At 37.5% G+C, this 17940-nt stretch overlaps 1 protein-coding gene across 1 annotated transcript; it reads right to left on the reverse strand.

The window, feature by feature from the left end:
• Positions 1-16045: 16045 nt before the first annotated feature.
• Positions 16046-17940, reverse strand: adra2a (adrenoceptor alpha 2A). The gene is made up of 2 exons (XM_087808325.1): positions 17729-17940; positions 16046-17654 (listed from the first exon to the last, which is right to left on the reverse strand). The coding sequence occupies exon 2, from the start codon at positions 17514-17516 to the stop codon at positions 16263-16265; it is 1254 nt and encodes a 417-aa protein (XP_087664451.1). The 5' UTR covers positions 17517-17654; positions 17729-17940; the 3' UTR covers positions 16046-16262.

The raw sequence follows: 17940 nt of genomic DNA on the forward strand, positions 1-17940 counted from the left end.
ACCCTCCTTGACTGAATCATCTTCTGTTGATCAATCATTCATCAAGAGTTCAACAAAAACTCCCAACAAAACAACCAAAAATGGTCAACTAAAAATAATGAGACTTTCTATGCTCTTTGAATTGTCCGAACAACATGTTGTGATAAAGCATCTGAAATATGTTGTTCAGTAGCAAACTAGTGTTTGTGTGTAGCCTTTTAGCCTATTCTACAAAAAATTTAAATACAAACTTATTTAAGTTTTTTCATGAACAATTCCTCATGTGGAGACTTCAATCCTAGATGGATGTTACAGACGAGCAGTACGGAAGTATTTGGTTGTTGTATGTGGAAGTGTCTTTTTGGACGAAGATGAAGACGAAGACAACTGAGCTCCAGTCGCTAAATTAAACACTTTGTCCCGGCGACTGTACAGGTCAATAGTCCCGGGAGAAAAGGTCCCAATCTGTAGAAACATCGCTATATTTAAGGCAAATTTCCGGTCCGGGAGGTCGTCCCTTTCCGGCCAAATGGTTCTTTCAAGTTCCCTGTGTCCCGATCTCCCGTAGAGAGAACTTCCTAATTTGTTTTCTTGTAATCTAATCATTCAAATGTTCTCGGCTGGAGGTTTAAGGTGTGATTTGCAGATAAACAGATTTATTTACCGGTGTCGTATCTCTTATTCTGATTCTTGCCTCGAAACAGTGTGAATCAGTCTGAGTGCAAAGTTGATTGTGAGTGTGTATTCAAACGTTTAAGCTCTTAGATGAAGCGAGTCATTTATACTTTATATTTTGATTATCTTTTAGCATTAATGTAAGTATGGCGTATACATATAGTGTATAATAATTTTAATCTAACAGAAAAAAACATTTTTCTCTATAACTCAAAAAGAACAGATTACTCTGAAAATAATCCAACATTAGTCGACATGAGAGTATAAATTGAGTGAATTTTGGATGAACTTTAAGTTATTTCATTTGTTTAAAAGAAAATAGATTAACAAAAGTATGTACACTAAAAATTATATTTTTAGAGTGGACAATTTTTTCTTCTTAACTCTGATCCAGCGCTCGACATTTCTGTTGGAAAAAAAAACATGATTCCAGACTCTCATGCCGAGTTTGTTCTCGTTTGTTTCCTGCAGTAATATCGGCTTCAAATTGTGTTTCACTTCCTTTTGGCTGCTGTGTTTGTGTGTCGGCAGAATTGAGTAAAATTGTGCTATTTCCTCATGACAGTGTGTCAGGAAGTCGATACACATGGACACCTGTGTGCAGAATGATTTACCGGGAAAATATATCCCTGGAGTTTAAACCTGTTTCTTTCAGTTTAATTTTCATTGACAGAGTCTGACATTTAAAAATATACGACATCTTTAAATCTTCATCTTATCTGAGAGACGTGAACAAATTAATTGATTTTTAAGAGACGTTTTCATTTCCAATCATTAAAAAAGAAAATCATTCACATGATATGAATCAACAGTAAAAGTATTTTCCTCAATTTAAGTTATTTTGTTATAATTCCTCAGAAACAATGATAAGGGCTAACTGAGAATCCCAGCATGCATTGCACGAACTAAACTGTATGCGTTTGTTGTTTTATTAATTTGTTGCATTTTAGTGATTTTGTGGGTTTTTTTCAATGGTTTAAGATTGGATTATTATTAGATTTTCAAAAATTTGATGTGTTAAAGTGTTTGCTCTCCACAACAATTTTCAACTATAATTAAACCATTTCCAACTATAATCAAACAATTTTCAACTATAATCTAACAATTTTCAACTATAATCTAACAATTTTCAACTATATTCAAAAGATTTTCAACTGTAATCAAACAATTTTCAACTATAATCTAACAATTTTCAACTATAATCAAAAGATTTTCAACTGTAATCAAACAATTTTCAACTATAATCTAACAATTTTCAACTATAATCAAAAGATTTTCAACTATAATCAAACAATTTTCAACTATAATCAAAACATTTACAACTATAATCAAAAAATGTCAACTATAATCAAACAATTTTCCACTATAAACAAAGCATTTTCAACTATAATCAAACAATTTTCAACTATAATCTAACAATTTTCTACTATAATCAAAACATTTTCAACTATAATCAAACAATTTTCAACTATAATCAAACAATTTTCAACTATAATCAAAACATTTTCAACTATAATCAAACAATTTTCAACTGTAATCAAACAATTTTCAACTATAATCAAACAATTTTCAACTATAATCAAACAATTTTCAACTATAATCAAAACATTTTCAACTGTAATCAAACAATTTTCAACTATAATCAAACAATTTTCAACTGTAATCAAACAATTTTCAACTATAATCAAACAATTTTCAACTATAAACGTGGTGACCATAGAATATAGAATCAGTTTACAGCACAAAAGATCTACTAATGCCAGCATGCATTCCATGAATTACACTGTATGAGTTTTGTTGTTTTATTAATTTGTTCCAATTTCAGTGATTTTGTGTTTTTTCTATTTTAGATTTGATTATTAGATTTTCAAACAGTTGATATGTGACAGTGTTTTCTCTCCAGGTAGCATCTCAATTGAATTTGTAGAAATATTTAAAAATTATAGCAGCGTAAAAGAGTAAAAGTATGTGTTACGATCCAGATGTATTTGGTTAAAAATTTCAAAGAATAATGTAAATGTTACATTAAATACAATATTTAAGATACAATGTGTCCTCCATTTTTGTGTGTTTTTTTCCAAATTAAAAACTAAAATTCTTCTCTTACCTAAAAATAGCAATCACACTCTGTCAGTATTATTTTGAGGCTGAATTGTGTGCAATACAACATGGTGAGTTCAGGTGCAGTGAGAGAGTCTCTGCTGAGACGTAGTTCCTCAAATTACTTTTTTTCTTTCTGTCAATACAAAAGTGCTGCAGCTTTTCATCCTCACTGCTCCACTCAACCAGAGATGAATGTGTTTAAGCTTTTTAATTCAGTATTTTTGGTCTGGAAAAGTGCTCTACAAATATAAATGACTTACTTACTTACCTACCTTACCTTACCTAACGACACTCTAAGGCCGCCGGACGACAACAAAGCTTGTTCAACACAGAGAGTATTCGATCTGTGCTTGAAACGGAATCTTTTTTTAATCATTTACTGACAAAAGCTGCTTTTTTGAGCGACTATCCAACAATCTTAGTGAGTGAACACGAGTGTGTCGTTGCTCAGACGTCAGTCCAAAGTAGCTTCACTGCGTCTGATGAGTCGTGTTGCTCTCACATATTTCAGCAACAGGTTCCCACTTATCCCACAGTCGCTGAGGTCAGAGGTCACTGGAGGAGGAGGAGGAGGAAAGAGGAGGAGGAGAGTGGGATGAAGGATGGAGTGAAAAAGAGAGGTTCAAGAGATCAGGCCTGACAGACACAAGGAGGGAATCTTCAGTGCGTTGCTCAAAGGTCCTGCAGCAGAATCTTAACGTGTCGATTACCCAGCAGTTCTTCCTCCTGCTGACTCCAGACTTCTTCACAGATTCATCAAGTCAGAGAGAAGAAACAGATTGTTCTGCCTGTCGGCGCATTAATGATGACGTACGAGGACTGAGAGTCAAGAAAGTAAACATCTGCTCCACGTTCTCGACACGTTTTGTTTTTGCTTCTGGAACATGTTGAGCTGATCTTTGATCCATATTTAGATGATGAGTTTGTTTCTGAACGTTCAGCGTCATCGACTGTCATCTGACGTCAATCAAACATAATGATCTTAAAACGATAATCCAACAATTTTCAACTATAATCCAACTATTTTTAACGATAATCAAACAATTTTCAACTATAATCCAACAATTTTCAACTATAATCAAACAATTTTCAACAATAAACAAAGACACTTTCAACTATAATCAAACAATTTTCGACAATAAACAAACAATTTTCAACTATAAACAAACAATTTTCAACTATAATCAAACAATTTTCAACAATAAACAAACAATTTTCAACTATAATCCAATAATTTTCAACTATAATCAAACAATTTTCAACTATAATCAAACAATTTTCGACAATAAACAAACAATTTTCAACTATAATTAAACAATTTTCAACTATAATCAAACAATTTTCGACAATAAACAAACAATTTTCAACTATAATCCAACAATTTTCAACTATAATCAAACAATTTTCAACTATAATCAAACAATTTTCAACAATAAACAAACAATTTTCAACTATAATCCAATAATTTTCAACTATAATCAAACAATTTTCAACTATAATCAAACAATTTTCGACAATAAACAAACAATTTTCAACTATAATTAAACAATTTTCAACTATAATCAAACAATTTTCGACAATAAACAAACAATTTTCAACTATAATCCAACAATTTTCAACTATAATCAAACAATTTTCAACTATAATCAAACAATTTTCAACAATAAACAAACAATTTTCAACTATAAACAAATCATTTTCAACGATAAACAAACAATTTTCAACTATAAACAAAAAAATTCAACGATAAACAAACAATTTTCAACTGTAAGCAAACAATTTTCGACTAAAAACAATTCTCAACGAAAAAAAAAAAAAAAATTAACTATAAACAAGGAAACTTTTAACTATAATCAAACAATTTTTGACTATAAAAAAACAATGTTCAACTATAAACAAACAATTTTCAACTATAAAAAAAAAAAAGTTCAACTATAATCAAACAATTTTTGACTATAAAAAACAATTTTCAACGATAAACAAACAATTTTCGACTATAAACAAACAATTTTCAACTATAAACAAACAATTTTCAACTATAAAAAAAAAAAAGTTCAACTATAATCAAACAATTTTTGACTATAAAAAACAATTTTCAACGATAAACAAACAATTTTCAACTATAAACAAACAATTTTCAACTATAAAAAAAAAAGTTCAACTATAAACAAACAACTTTCAACTATAATCAAACAATTTTTGACTATCAACCTGGTGACTACGGTGTTAGAAAATAGAACCAGTTACAGCACAACAAAAATCTACGTACGCTGACGACACAATAAACTTCCTCTGTGTTTGCATTTTCGTGTTCTCGCGGCAACACGACACAAAAGTTTGCGACGACAGTTCAAGGGGAAGATTTTTGCAGGCAGAGAAAAAGGCGAATAAAGAAGTGACAACAGATAATCTGCTCGTGGGATTACGACAGAGACGAATCCATTAAGGTCTTGGAAGTCTCCCCAGATAACCTTGACAAACGTGAAGAGGGAGACGAGAAAGAAGAAGATCTCCCTCCTCCTCCTCCTCCTCTGTTCCACCGCTTTATTCCTGAAAGCTTCTTCACGCACGATCCAGGCGCAGACGACGACGTTCCCGTCATCAGTATTCCCGACACTCGCCACTTCCTGCCGCGCGTGCGTCTCCTCGACATGAAACACTTTACATTGCAGATGAAGAGATAAGTTTTGTTCCCGGAGTTTGACGAGCGAAGGGAACAGGAAGGTTTTAGTTTGTTCATCAACCTGATCGTTGATGAGACGAAAACAAGATTCTCTGCGCGTCGACGATCATGATTTGATCGCTTCAGTTTCAAACAAAAATGTGTTTTTAAACAAATTAAGTAACATTTCGATTTGAATCATTTTCTCGTACCACTCAGGTGAGTCCAGCAAGTCTTTATTTTGTGTATCTAACATGTAGATGAATGTGTGTCATTTGGGCTGTAATTGTGTTATTGTATCTTAAAAGTGCTTTGAAATTAATGACGACATTTTTTGGAACTTTTTTTATTAACAAAAACTAGGACAAATTCTTAATGTACAAGATTTCTTGTTTAAAATGTGTTTTTATTTCGAGGGTAAAGCGAAGTTTCTTGAATAAAAGAATGATTTATGCTGATACGTCACTATTAAACATTGCTGTGTCACTTCCTGTTTGAGCGCACACGTCTACTTTTAAGCTTTTAAACACAACCCTGGAATTTGTTGTATTGACTTCACAGAATATAAAAATGATATATTATGATTGAAAAACAAATAGATCCATACAATAAAATAAAATAAATTAAAATAAAAATAAAAAAAATTCCAACCGTACCTCAACTCTTCTTCTCCTGCTTTGTTAAACGTACTTGCAAGAGGATCAATAAAGTTTTTTTTAAAGCAGCATGTATCTTGATAAAAATAATATGATTCAGATCTCGTCCTCCATCAATGTCCGCCTCACGGTCGCCATGACGACCGACAGTTCCTAATGTCATAACCCAGTTGACAAATGGTAGAAGTGAAGTGGTCACACACACACACACACACACACACATACACACACGCTGACACACATACGCGATAACACACACACAAACGCTGACACCTACACACACTGACACACACACGCCTTACACACACATAAACGCTGACACCTACACACACACACATGCTGACACACACACTAGCACACACACTCACACAGTGAGTTGAACGGCTGCTAAACAAGAGGTCAGAGGTCAAGGATCTGAGGTCATAGACACCAAAGCAATATCTTCAGATTCTGTTTTAATTGAAAATAAAAATAAACTAATTTAAATACAAAGGATTCATAGATGTCACCATCAACAAAACATTTATTTTTACACATATGGTTTGATATTTAAATTCCAATATTTCAAGATAGAAATAAAATAATTAGTTTTGAATTCCTAGTCTGTTAATTTATATATAAAAATCATTGAACTTACTCATGATTTTTGGTATCATCAGGTGGAAACTATTAAACCAACATTGTTGTATTAAATTTAAAAGACTATTAATTAAAAAATATTGAAAAAATATTGAAGATGGAGAAATAAAATAATATTATATAAAGTATTAGACGATCAAAGTCTACGTGTCAAACATTGTTCACTCAATTAAAACACAAATTCAAGCTTTCAATATAGAAATTGTTGAGTTGAATTATGGTGTAAAAACGAACTCGATGCTTAAAACAACAGATGTTGACTGAAGTCTTGTGACTCATGTTATTGAGCGTCGACCACAGAATCAAGGCCTGAGAGGATCTGGAGATAAAGTCTGTTCTTTATCACAAACTCAAATCTTGTTTCTCTCCATGCTTTTCTGTCGCCACAACAATCACTCGAGCTCCAGAGAGACGACGCGGTTTCTTCCATTTGCCGCCACATTCAGCCGTAAACACCATCACGTCCATTTGAGAGACACTCGTCTGTCGCTGAAACACCAGCTCAGGAAATGGATTCTTGTCAGTGACGGGAAAAGGTAGAATCACATCAGGAAACATGAGAAAGAAGAGACTTTAGTTTCTGGTGTTTAAGCCTCGACGTGTTTGAAGAATCTTCTCACTATGCTGAGCTCTATCTCACTCTTTCTTCACCACTCCATCACTCTCTCACTCTTTCTTCACCACTCCATCACTCTCTCACTCTTTCTTCACCACTCCATCACTCGCTCACTCTTTCTTCACCACTCCATCACTCTCTCACTCTTTCCTCACCACTCCATCACTCTCTCACTCTTTCTTCACCACTCCATCACTCTCTCACTCTTTCTTCAGCACTCCATCACTCGCTCACTCTTTCTTCACCACTCCATCACTCGCTCACTCTTTCTTCACCACTCCATCACTCTCTCACTCTTTCTTCACCACTTCATCACTCTCTCACTCTTTCTTCACTAGTCCATCACTCATTCACTCTTTATTCATCACTCCATCACTATCCCACTCATTCTTCATCACTCCATCACTCGCTCACTCTTTCTTCACCACTCCATCACTCTCTCACTCTTTCTTCACCACTCCATCACTCTCTCACTCTTTCCTCACCACTCCATCACTCTCTCACTCTTTATTCACCACTCCATCACTCTCTCACTCTTTATTTACCACTCCATCACTCTCTCACTCTTTATTCACCACTCCATCACTCTCTCACTTTTTCTTCACCACTTCATCACTCTCTCACTCTTTCTTCACTAGTCCATCACTCATTCACTCTTTCTTTATCACTCCATCACTCTCTCACTCTTTCTTTACCACTCCATTACTCTCTCACTCTTTCTTCACCACTCCATCACTCTCTCACTTTTTTTCACCACTTCATCACTCTCTCACTCTTTCTTCACTAGTCCATCACTCATTCACTCTTTGTTCATCACTCCATCACTCACTCACTCTTTCTTCATCACTCCATCACTCTCTCACTCTTTATTCACCACTCCCTCACTCTCTCACTCTCTCTTCATCAGTCCATCACTCTCTCACTCTTTCTTCAGTACTCCATCACTCTCTCACTCTTTCTTCACCACTATATCACTCGCTCACCCATCACTCCATCAAGTTTTCAACTATAATCAAACAATTCAGTATAGTGCATACCATTATGAACTATTATTCATATTATTATGTTTATACATTTTTAATGTTAAATAATGCATTTGTGTTAATCCTTTGATCATCATTCATAACTGGGATGAAGAGAGAAAACATGTTCCTCATGATCAGCTGGACCTCCCACACAAGTGTGGAATGTTTGGTCCTCTCGGTCATGAAGCTTCCAGAGGAGACGACCTCGGACATATCGGGACGTTTAACTCTCGGACCAGATCTTCTGCTCATTATCCGAGTCTGGATGTTAAACTTCAGATAAGACGGTAGAAAGAGGGTTCAAGGTCGAGGTGTCAGCTCTAAACCAAACTGTCCTGGAATGTGTTGAAGTTTCTCAGAGAATCCTGGCCTTGACCTCGAGTCCTGCTGACCGCGGACGTCTTAGATCTTAGATTCAGCATCTGTTCACAGTTTGTTACGCCTCAGCATCTACACAAGTCCAGACCACTGATGATGACATCACCAAATAAGGGTGAGACAGAAGAAATACTTTCAACGTCTCAGTACAAATACCTGAAGTCAGTCACACGTCTGTTAGCATTAGCTCAGAGCTAACATGTATGTCCCGCTTATAGAAGTTTCATGAACTTACGAAGCATCTTAACAAAGAGAATTCTGTTTTCTTTGTAAAGAAAAGTTCAGAGTACTAGATTTTTCGAATACTAGGTGCATCAGATATAAGGCGTATTAATCATCCGTTCGCTATAATTACTTCTTCTGAAAGGGTAACACTACAGAGCCTCGATGAGTAATACTACAGAGCTCGCTGAGTAACACTACAGAGTTCGCTGAGTAATACTACAGAGTTCGCTGAGTAATACTACCGAGCCTCAGTGAGTAATACTACAGAGCCTCGCTGAGTAATACTACAGAGTTCGCTGAGTAACACTACAGAGTTCGCTGAGTAATACTACAGAGTTCGCTGAGTAATACTACAGAGTTCGCTGAGTAATACTACCGAGCCTCATTGAGTAATACTACAGAGCCTCGCTGAGTAATACTAAAGAGTTCGCTGAGTAATACTACAGAGTTCGCTGAGTAATACTACCGAGCCTCAGTGAGTAATACTACAGAGTTCGCTCAGTAATTCTACAGAGTTCGCTGAGTAATACTACAGATCCTCGCTGAGTAATACTACAGAGTTTGCTGAGTAATACTACAGAGCCTCGCTGAGTAATTCTACAGAGTTCACTGAGTAATACTACAGAGTTCGCTGAGTAATATTACAGAGTTCGCTGAGTAATACTACAGAGCCTCAGTGAGTAAAACTACAAAGCCTCGCTGAGTAAAACTACAGAGTTCGCTGAATAATACTACAGAGCCTCGCTGAGTAATACTACAGAGCCTCGCTGAGTAATACTACTGTCTCGCTGAGTAATACTACAGAGTCTAACAGAGTAATCCTACTAGATTTTTGGACTATTAGGTGCATCAGATATAAGGTGTATTAATCATCCGTTTGTTATAATTACTTCTTCTGAAAGGGTAACACTACAGAGCCTCGATGAGTAATACTACAGAGCCTCGCTGAGTAATACTACAGACCCTCGCTGAGTAATACTACAGACTTCACTGAGTAATACTAAAAAGCCTAACAGAGTAATCCTACAGAGCCTCGCTGAGTAATACTACAGAGCCTTAGCGAGTAATACTACAGAGCCTCGCTGAGTAATACTACAGACCCTCGCTGAGTAATACTACAGACTTTGCTGAGTAATACTACAGAGCCTAACAGAGTAATCCTACAGAGCCTCGCTGAGTAAAACTACTACAGAAACTTCTCAGAGCCTCACAAACAACTCAAGGACGAGCCTCAGACGTCAGAGATCATTTGATGTTTTTTTCTCCATGAAAACTCAAGTAAGTTCACGACTGCTCTCACTCGAATGAATATTCATGTTACCAGAGCGTCGTTTGGTTCTGTGATGAGCAGCTGAAATTAAACTCGGGCGACGGCGAGGAATGCGAGTGAGTCACTGACAACAAGAGCGTCGCAATAGAAGCTGAAGTGGTTTTTATCATCCGGACCAACATGGACGACAGATGAGCTCAGTCCGACACAAACTACATCACATCGTCGGCGTACAGTCGCACTTTTGTTCTCAATTCCTTCCTTTGGTCTCATGAAACCCACCTCTGCCGCTGACCCACGAGCAACACACGTGATCACTAGTTATGATCTCTTTTTGACTCATATTATGGTGTCTTGGTTATTCAATCCTTAAATCTTGCTTCAATCAATTTAAGTCTTTTTTTTAAGTATTATATATTTTTTTAGTCCTTTTGAAGCAACTTTTTTGGATTGAAATCACATTTTTCGAATGAAGAAAGTTGTTTTTTTTAATTGAAAACACTTTTTTTTTTTAAGTTTAATAAAGAAACAGATCTACCATCATCGAACAATTCTGTCTTAATTATTAAAGCCCCAAAAAGTACTTGAATCACTCAAGTACAAAAAAAAGTTATTTTTCAAGCGAAAAATGTTTTTTAAAGCAACTTTAATTATATTGAAAATATATAATTTGATTGAAGCATTTTTTTTTTTTTTTTAAATGCACTTGATCACTTATTTTGATATTTCACTTTGAAAGTGATTGTTGTGTTTGGGTGATATCAAGAAAAAGGAACCTCGAGAAAAAAGAAATAAATTCATTAAAGTCACTTTTTCTTTTTATAGATTTTTTATTTATTATTATTATTTTTTATATAGAAAAACTTCTCAAGCGTCTCGTCCTGCAGTCGAGACTGAATCTTCGTCTCTCACATGTTTTCATTGAGACTCCAGAGAGAAATAGCGACTCGTCGATCTTGAAGTTTACGTCCGAGCGACTTGTTTGTGTAACGACGAGTCCTCAAGTATGTGAGATGAGAAAGTTTGTGACGTCCAGGATTCATAGTTTAAGACGGAAGATGTGGAGTTTCTCCTCCTCCTTCTCCATCCTTCTCCCTCTCTGAGCCGCTCACAGCAGGAGGCCACTCACTCAGTCTGGTTTTGCTCAAGGTTTCTGCCTGTGGAAAGGAAGATTATTAGGAAAAGGCGCTTTAACCATAACTATTACTCACTTATGATTTGACACTGTCCGTGTCAATAAAGTTGAATTTAATTAACTTGGCTACAAAATAAAAATAGCAAAACAAACAAAAATATTAGTTTGTACGAGTTTTTATTCTGTCAGAATAATTTTGAGGGAAAAAAATACGTAAACATAGACGTACAAGTAATAATTAAATTGAATGAATTGTGTTTATAATTATAAGTAATTTAATGTTATCACCACAAAAAACATACCTATAAGTATATAAATATACATACAAATGCGTAAATATACATATACACACACAAAATACTGCACGATGTTGTTTTTTTATTGTCCGTAAACAGATTTTGCCGAATTCCTGAGTAATACTACAGAGCCACGCTTAGTAATACTACAGAGTTTGCTGAGTAATACTACAGAGCCACGCTTAGTAATACTACAGAGTTTGCTGAGTAATACTACAGAGCCTCGCTGAGTAATACTACAGAGCCTCGCTTAGTAATACTACAGAGTTTGCTGAGTAATACTACAATACAATAGAAAAACAAATTCAAGAACAGTTTTGCTGATTAAACAGTTGTATTTAAAACATAATGGACTTAATTTTGCCTTTTTCTTTCTTTGAGTTTTTTTTTCTTCATTATCTTTGTGTTCTTTATCTTTTGTTTTACTTTTTGGAAGCCTTTGTAAAACCGTCGACATCCATGATCTCCGAGTATATGAACATGAAAGTTCCTTTGATCCCATCAGCCTCGGATGCGGTGAAAGAAAATGGTTGAATATGAATCTTTTAAATGAAGATTGTTCCCGTGATAAAAGAGCTCATAATCTCCTTGGCAGAGGTAATGGTCGACTACAGCTCATCTTATCCGAAATCAATCCCTTGCATGACTTTCACCTCTTCAGTTCAAACCTGCACATCTTCACTCGCTTGAATAATCGCGGCACATGTCGAGGCTCGGTGGCGAACGACGATGGCGCCGCCGTCTCTCCGTCGCCACGATCTGCAGGGGAACGTTTTTGGAACCGCACGAGGACGCGTTGAGTCGCCGCATCGTATCGTCTAATGAAGGAAGTGAGTCATCATGGCCGTCACGCTGACCTCGCTCAGTGGGGGGACGGACGAGATGTTCTTTTCTGAAGAGCGGCCCCTGAAATTAACGCGCATCACCGCGCTCACATTTTCACCTGGACTCCTACGACGGGCGAGCATCACTCCCACGGCCTCCATTAAAACCCTCGTCGTCACCGAGTCAAACGCAGCTTCACACCTCGACTCACTTTACACGCGGAGACTCTGTCCTCGTCTCGATGTAGCTCTTCAGGGGACGGATGTGACCTTCGACCCCTGATCCTCAAATCCAAGAGGCATCAACTCATGTGCGTTTGTTTACGCCCGAGCATGTGTGTGTGTGTGTGTGCGTGCGTGTGCATGTGTGTGTGTGTGTGTGTGTGTGTGTGTGTGTGTGTGTGTGTGTGTGTGTGTGTGTGTGTGTGTGTGTGTGTGTGTGTGTGTGTGTGTGTGTGTGTGTGTGTGTGTGTGTGTGTGTGTGTGTGTGTGTGTTGTGTGTGTGTGTCCTAAACAGCTGCTTCTCTGCACTAAACTGCCACTGATGGTATCAGAGCTGCTGCTGAACACAGTTGACGCTCCTGAAACTTACTTATTAAACTTAAACTTTTATTTCATGGTTTTGTTCGTAATAAGATCATCTGTAGGAATAAATCAAATGTACTTACAGTATATACATTTATATCAGTGTCATCAGAATATTGAATGATAAACATTTCAACTGTTTGAACTTAAAGCAAATAATTATTTTATTAATAGTTTATATATTAAATTCGAATATTTCTATTTAATTTGGGGGGAATTTAAAATATATATTTTTTAATTATTTGATTTAGTTGTTTTTTTGTTTTTACACACAGAGTTTGATATCTTAATTCAAATCATATACAATTAATTTTAATTCAATATCTTTAAATTTGTAGTCGTTTAAATTCAGTACTCACTAGATTAATAGTCAGTACAACATTTTTATATTGAATTTAAAAGCCTACTAATTAAATAATATTCAATTTAGGTAATTTATTTTTAGATTATTTAAAGGACAATATCAAACTCTATGTGTAAAACAAAAAAGTAAAAATTATATACAAATATATTTTTTTATATTGGGTTAAACATAAAAAACAAAATAATTCAATTGTTCAATAAAAAATAACTCAAATTTAAACTTTTAAATAAAATAAAACTATTGTAGACAAATGTAGGATTACTTTTTCAAAACACATCACAGATTGGAAAACAAAGTTTGTGAACTAAAATTGTACTTTATCTTTACCTAATAATAAATATTTCATAGTTTTAATTGACTTGAGACTCACAAATTAATTGATTTTGTATGGGTTTTATTACACAATTATTTTTTTAAATATATAATTTAAAAACAATTCAAGTTTTTCTTGTTTCTTTGAATCTCACACTAACATTTTTTTTTTTAAATAAAACTACTGTTTATTTGTAATGGGAATCAAAATGTAAAAGTATGATAGTTTTATTTTATTTTTAAAAGCTTGATTAAATTATTTCCTAATTTTCTGAATGAATGAAATTATTATCCACAATATCATTTAAAAAAAATAAATAATTGAAGACTCAAATCAAATAATTAGTGTTCCATGTGTTTCTTTGAATTGTAAAATAAAAATTCTTAAATGAAATAAAACTATTATACTTTTATTAAATGAAATAAACCGTTTTTAATCTGTCTTATTTACACTCCCCCCTCCAGAGGTCATAAGAGGAAACTACATTAAAGTAAGATTTTTAATAGACTTTTAATTTGAAGGCGATGAATGGATTCAAAGTATTATTCAATGGTTCTGGTGGAGAATCATTGACCTACTTTCCACTTTTGATTGACAGATATATTCAGGATGTTCTTCCTGGCGTTTTTCCAGAGGGATTTCAACCCCGAGTGTGTTCATGTGCTGCGGCCACACACTCTCACACACTCTCACACACTCTCACACACTCTCACACACAGCCTCGCTCTTTCTCAGACCCGCAGTGTTTGTAGACGTGCGGCGAGACACGCCAGTGGAAACTGGACCAGGAAAAAACTCCCACAAGAACCACCCGGATGTTCCCGAGGAAGCTTCTGTAAAGATGGCCGACGTGAGCCGGTTTAAGACGCTGGTTCGACAGGTTCCACATCTGCGTCTAATGGCGCGTGCAGCCCCGGAACATCAAGTCACTCCCTTGTTGACGGTCGGAATATTGTCTAAATGAAGCGTTTACTTGGACACGTTCAACACCATCGGCTTCTTTCTTCCAGAACTATCGTCTCCTGATAGACAAGCTTGGATTTCAAGTGTCCTGGGTTTGCCCCGTGTCCCCCCAGACAGAACGAGTCAAAAATACCTCACTAGAACTGTCACTCAACCGTCCAACCCTAGACGAGGATGACGATCTAAGAGCCCTTTAGCTCAGCTCAGCTCAGCATCGTCACCTCCACAGTAAGATCTGTCACTCGTGAACGAGAGACTCAAACGCCCAACAAATCTTTTTATTTAGTGAGAATCATGGACTACAATGTGGAGGAGCTGATACTCATCAAAATCTAAAATATTCAAACTATCGGGTAGACCGAACCAGGTAAACATTTCTGAAGCTAAACTAGCTTTACTGCTAACACGTTCAACAAACACATTAGATGAACCCTTATATATTATATTCTTGTTTGGATTTGATGTCGTGATATAGTTCATATATTTTAAAACATGAATTTAATCAAAATCACAGCGCCGTTTGCTACCCTAGAGGTCACGAGGGGGACTACGAGTTGGTTATTCAATTCTTAGATTGGCAGGTAGGAACATTGTTTACTTTATTCCATGTTTACAGACATTTGTAAACAAGATAAAATATTTGTTTGTTTTTTTAATCACAGAAATACTGTTCAAATCATTGGAATTCATTGTTATAAACCCATTTAATCTTAAAATGTGTGTGCATTATTCATTTGCATGTAGATATACTTGATCAAAAGGTAATAAAATGAATGGAAATGTGATGTTCAAGTTTAGAGGACACTAATTACTTATTAATAAATGTTTTATATGCTAATGCTAATGAGGAACTTAATGAAGTTGACAAACATGAACTAGTTAATGTATGTCTCCATAAATAACTTCATTTTATAAATTACATAGCTTTCAAAAATCGTATTTTGCCCTTTTTTGTCTAAAAATGTTTTTCTTAATGTAAGAAAGTAAGTAATTTATATTATATAATATATATATATATATATATATATATACTGTATATATTCCAGTCCAGGGTCACAAAGCGTTTAAACAATCAAAACAATACTCAATAAAATATACTTAAAATATCATTTTTTCTGCTTTTGGTAATGGACTTGACATTTACCGAAAAATAAAAAGTTCTATGTAAGTTCGACCCGAAGATTTTCCAAATAAGCGACATTTTTTTCCAAAATAACTCTATAGAGTACATTTCCTGCTGATCATGGTGTCACTTATGAAGGTGTTATTTGATGAGTGGGTGCACATGTGGTCCCGCCCCCTTTTTTTCAAACCTCACACAAAAACATTTCCCAGACAAATGTTGAGACCTGTCGCCTTTATACAAGATATCATAGTCCAACACAACACAAAGTCACAATGTCGGCCTCGTCGGTAAGAAAAAAAAAACAAGAAGTGATGTTGACAATAGAAACAACGTGGGAACAGGGTTCTGCACCAGCAGGACTCAGTAAACACACCAGACCCATGTGGTCCGGAGTCACACGACGACACTGTGAAGAACAACACACACCATCATACGTATCGCCGGTTGTCCCTCCGACACAGGATCTTCTTGAAGGAGCGCCTGAAGTCGTTGTTGAAGATGGTGTAGATGATGGGGTTGAGCGCGCTGTTGCAGTAGCCGAACCAGAAGAAGAACTTGAAGAGGGTGTGGGGCACCGAGCAGGACTCGCACAGCGTCATCAGCATGTAGGTGAAGAAAAAGGGGAACCAGCAGACGACGAAGACGCCAATGACCACGGCCAGGACGAAGGTGAAACGCTTCTCGCGGTTCTGCCGGCCCTTCCAGCGGCTGCCCTTGTTGCTGAGCTCGCGCTTCGGGACCTCGCCTTCGGGTTTGATCTGGCTCACCTTGGTTTTCCCCCTCGAGGACTTCCTCTTGATGGAGCAGGGGTTGTTGACTTTGTGGTCGGAGGAGGACGATTCTTCGATGTCCAGGCCGTTGACGTCACGTTTGTCCGCGAGCGCCTTCTCTTCTTCCTCTTTCCGTACCTCGTCGACCTTCTCTCCGTTCAGCCGCTCCAGACAGATCTGGTCCTCGCCGCCCACCGCCACCTGACCGTTGGCTTTCTGGTTTTCGGCTACAGGCGTCCTTTGGACCGCCGCCGGTTTCCGGTCGCCAGGTGGAACCCGTGTCCTCTTTTTGGCGATCTGGTAGATCCGGACGTAGACCAGCACCATGATTACGCAGGGCAGGAAGAAGGAGCCGATGCAGGACGAGACCACGTACCACTTGTCGTTGTTGATCTTGCACACCGGCTCCTCCTCGTTATTCTCCTTCTTCAGCGTTATCAGCGGCGGGAAGGAGATGACGGCGGCGAGGACCCACACGATGAAGATGATGCTCTTAATGCGACGGGGAGTCCTTTTCAGGTTGTACTCAATGGCCTGCGTGATGGACCAGTAGCGGTCCAGGCTGATGGCGCACAGGTGGGCGATGGAGGCCGTGCAGAAGAGGACGTCCAGAGCCAGGTAGATCTCGCACCAGACCTCCCCGAAGTACCAGTATCCCATCAGTTCGTTGGCCAGGGAGAAGGGCATCACCAGGGTGGCCACCAAGATGTCGGCCGACGCCAGGGAAACCAGGAAGAGGTTCTGAGGTGCTCTCAGGGCCCGGCTGGTGATCACGGCGATGACCACCAGGACATTACCGAAGACTATCAGCAGGATCATGAAGCCCACCAGCAGCGTGAGCGGCAGGGAGACCTGGATGCTGAACGGGGCCAGTCTGTGGAGGGTCTGGTTGGTGTTGTTGTCAAACCCCATCAAGGCAGGTTCCTCCGAGAGTTCACCAGAGGTTCACAAGTAAGAGGTCTCGCAGCTGACAGGCTTGAATCACCCCTCCGGGACACATCCGTCGTCTTCCTCCAGTCATACGAGCGATTGGTTGAGTGCTCGGCTCATCTGGAAGTGTAAACAGATAAAAAGAAATCACTCAAGTACCCTGAACACACCGCGCTCCACTCAAGCCCACTCACCTGAAGAAGTGACGACGATCCCTGCAGCGTCCGAAACTCCGTGCGAGCGACTCGCTCAAAGACGTCCGGACCGAGCCGGAAGGATCCATGTGGAGGCGCAGAGGTGGACGTGAGGGTTTCCTGTGGCGTCTGGCTCGGTCACGCTGCTGCGAGCTGTGAGCAGTGTTGGACCTAATAAAGCGCTAATCATGTTATCCGGGCTGCGGCGCTGC

The sequence above is a fragment of the Callionymus lyra genome, chromosome 1 (genome assembly GCF_982586985.1).
Source record: "Callionymus lyra chromosome 1, fCalLyr1.hap1.1, whole genome shotgun sequence".
Lineage (NCBI taxonomy): Eukaryota > Metazoa > Chordata > Actinopteri > Syngnathiformes > Callionymidae > Callionymus > Callionymus lyra.

Bases quoted from the DNA above. Each gene is read 5' to 3' on its own strand.
- adra2a (XM_087808325.1), bottom strand. From the start codon at position 17,516: ATGGGGTTTGACAACAACACCAACCAGACCCTCCACAGACTGGCCCCG.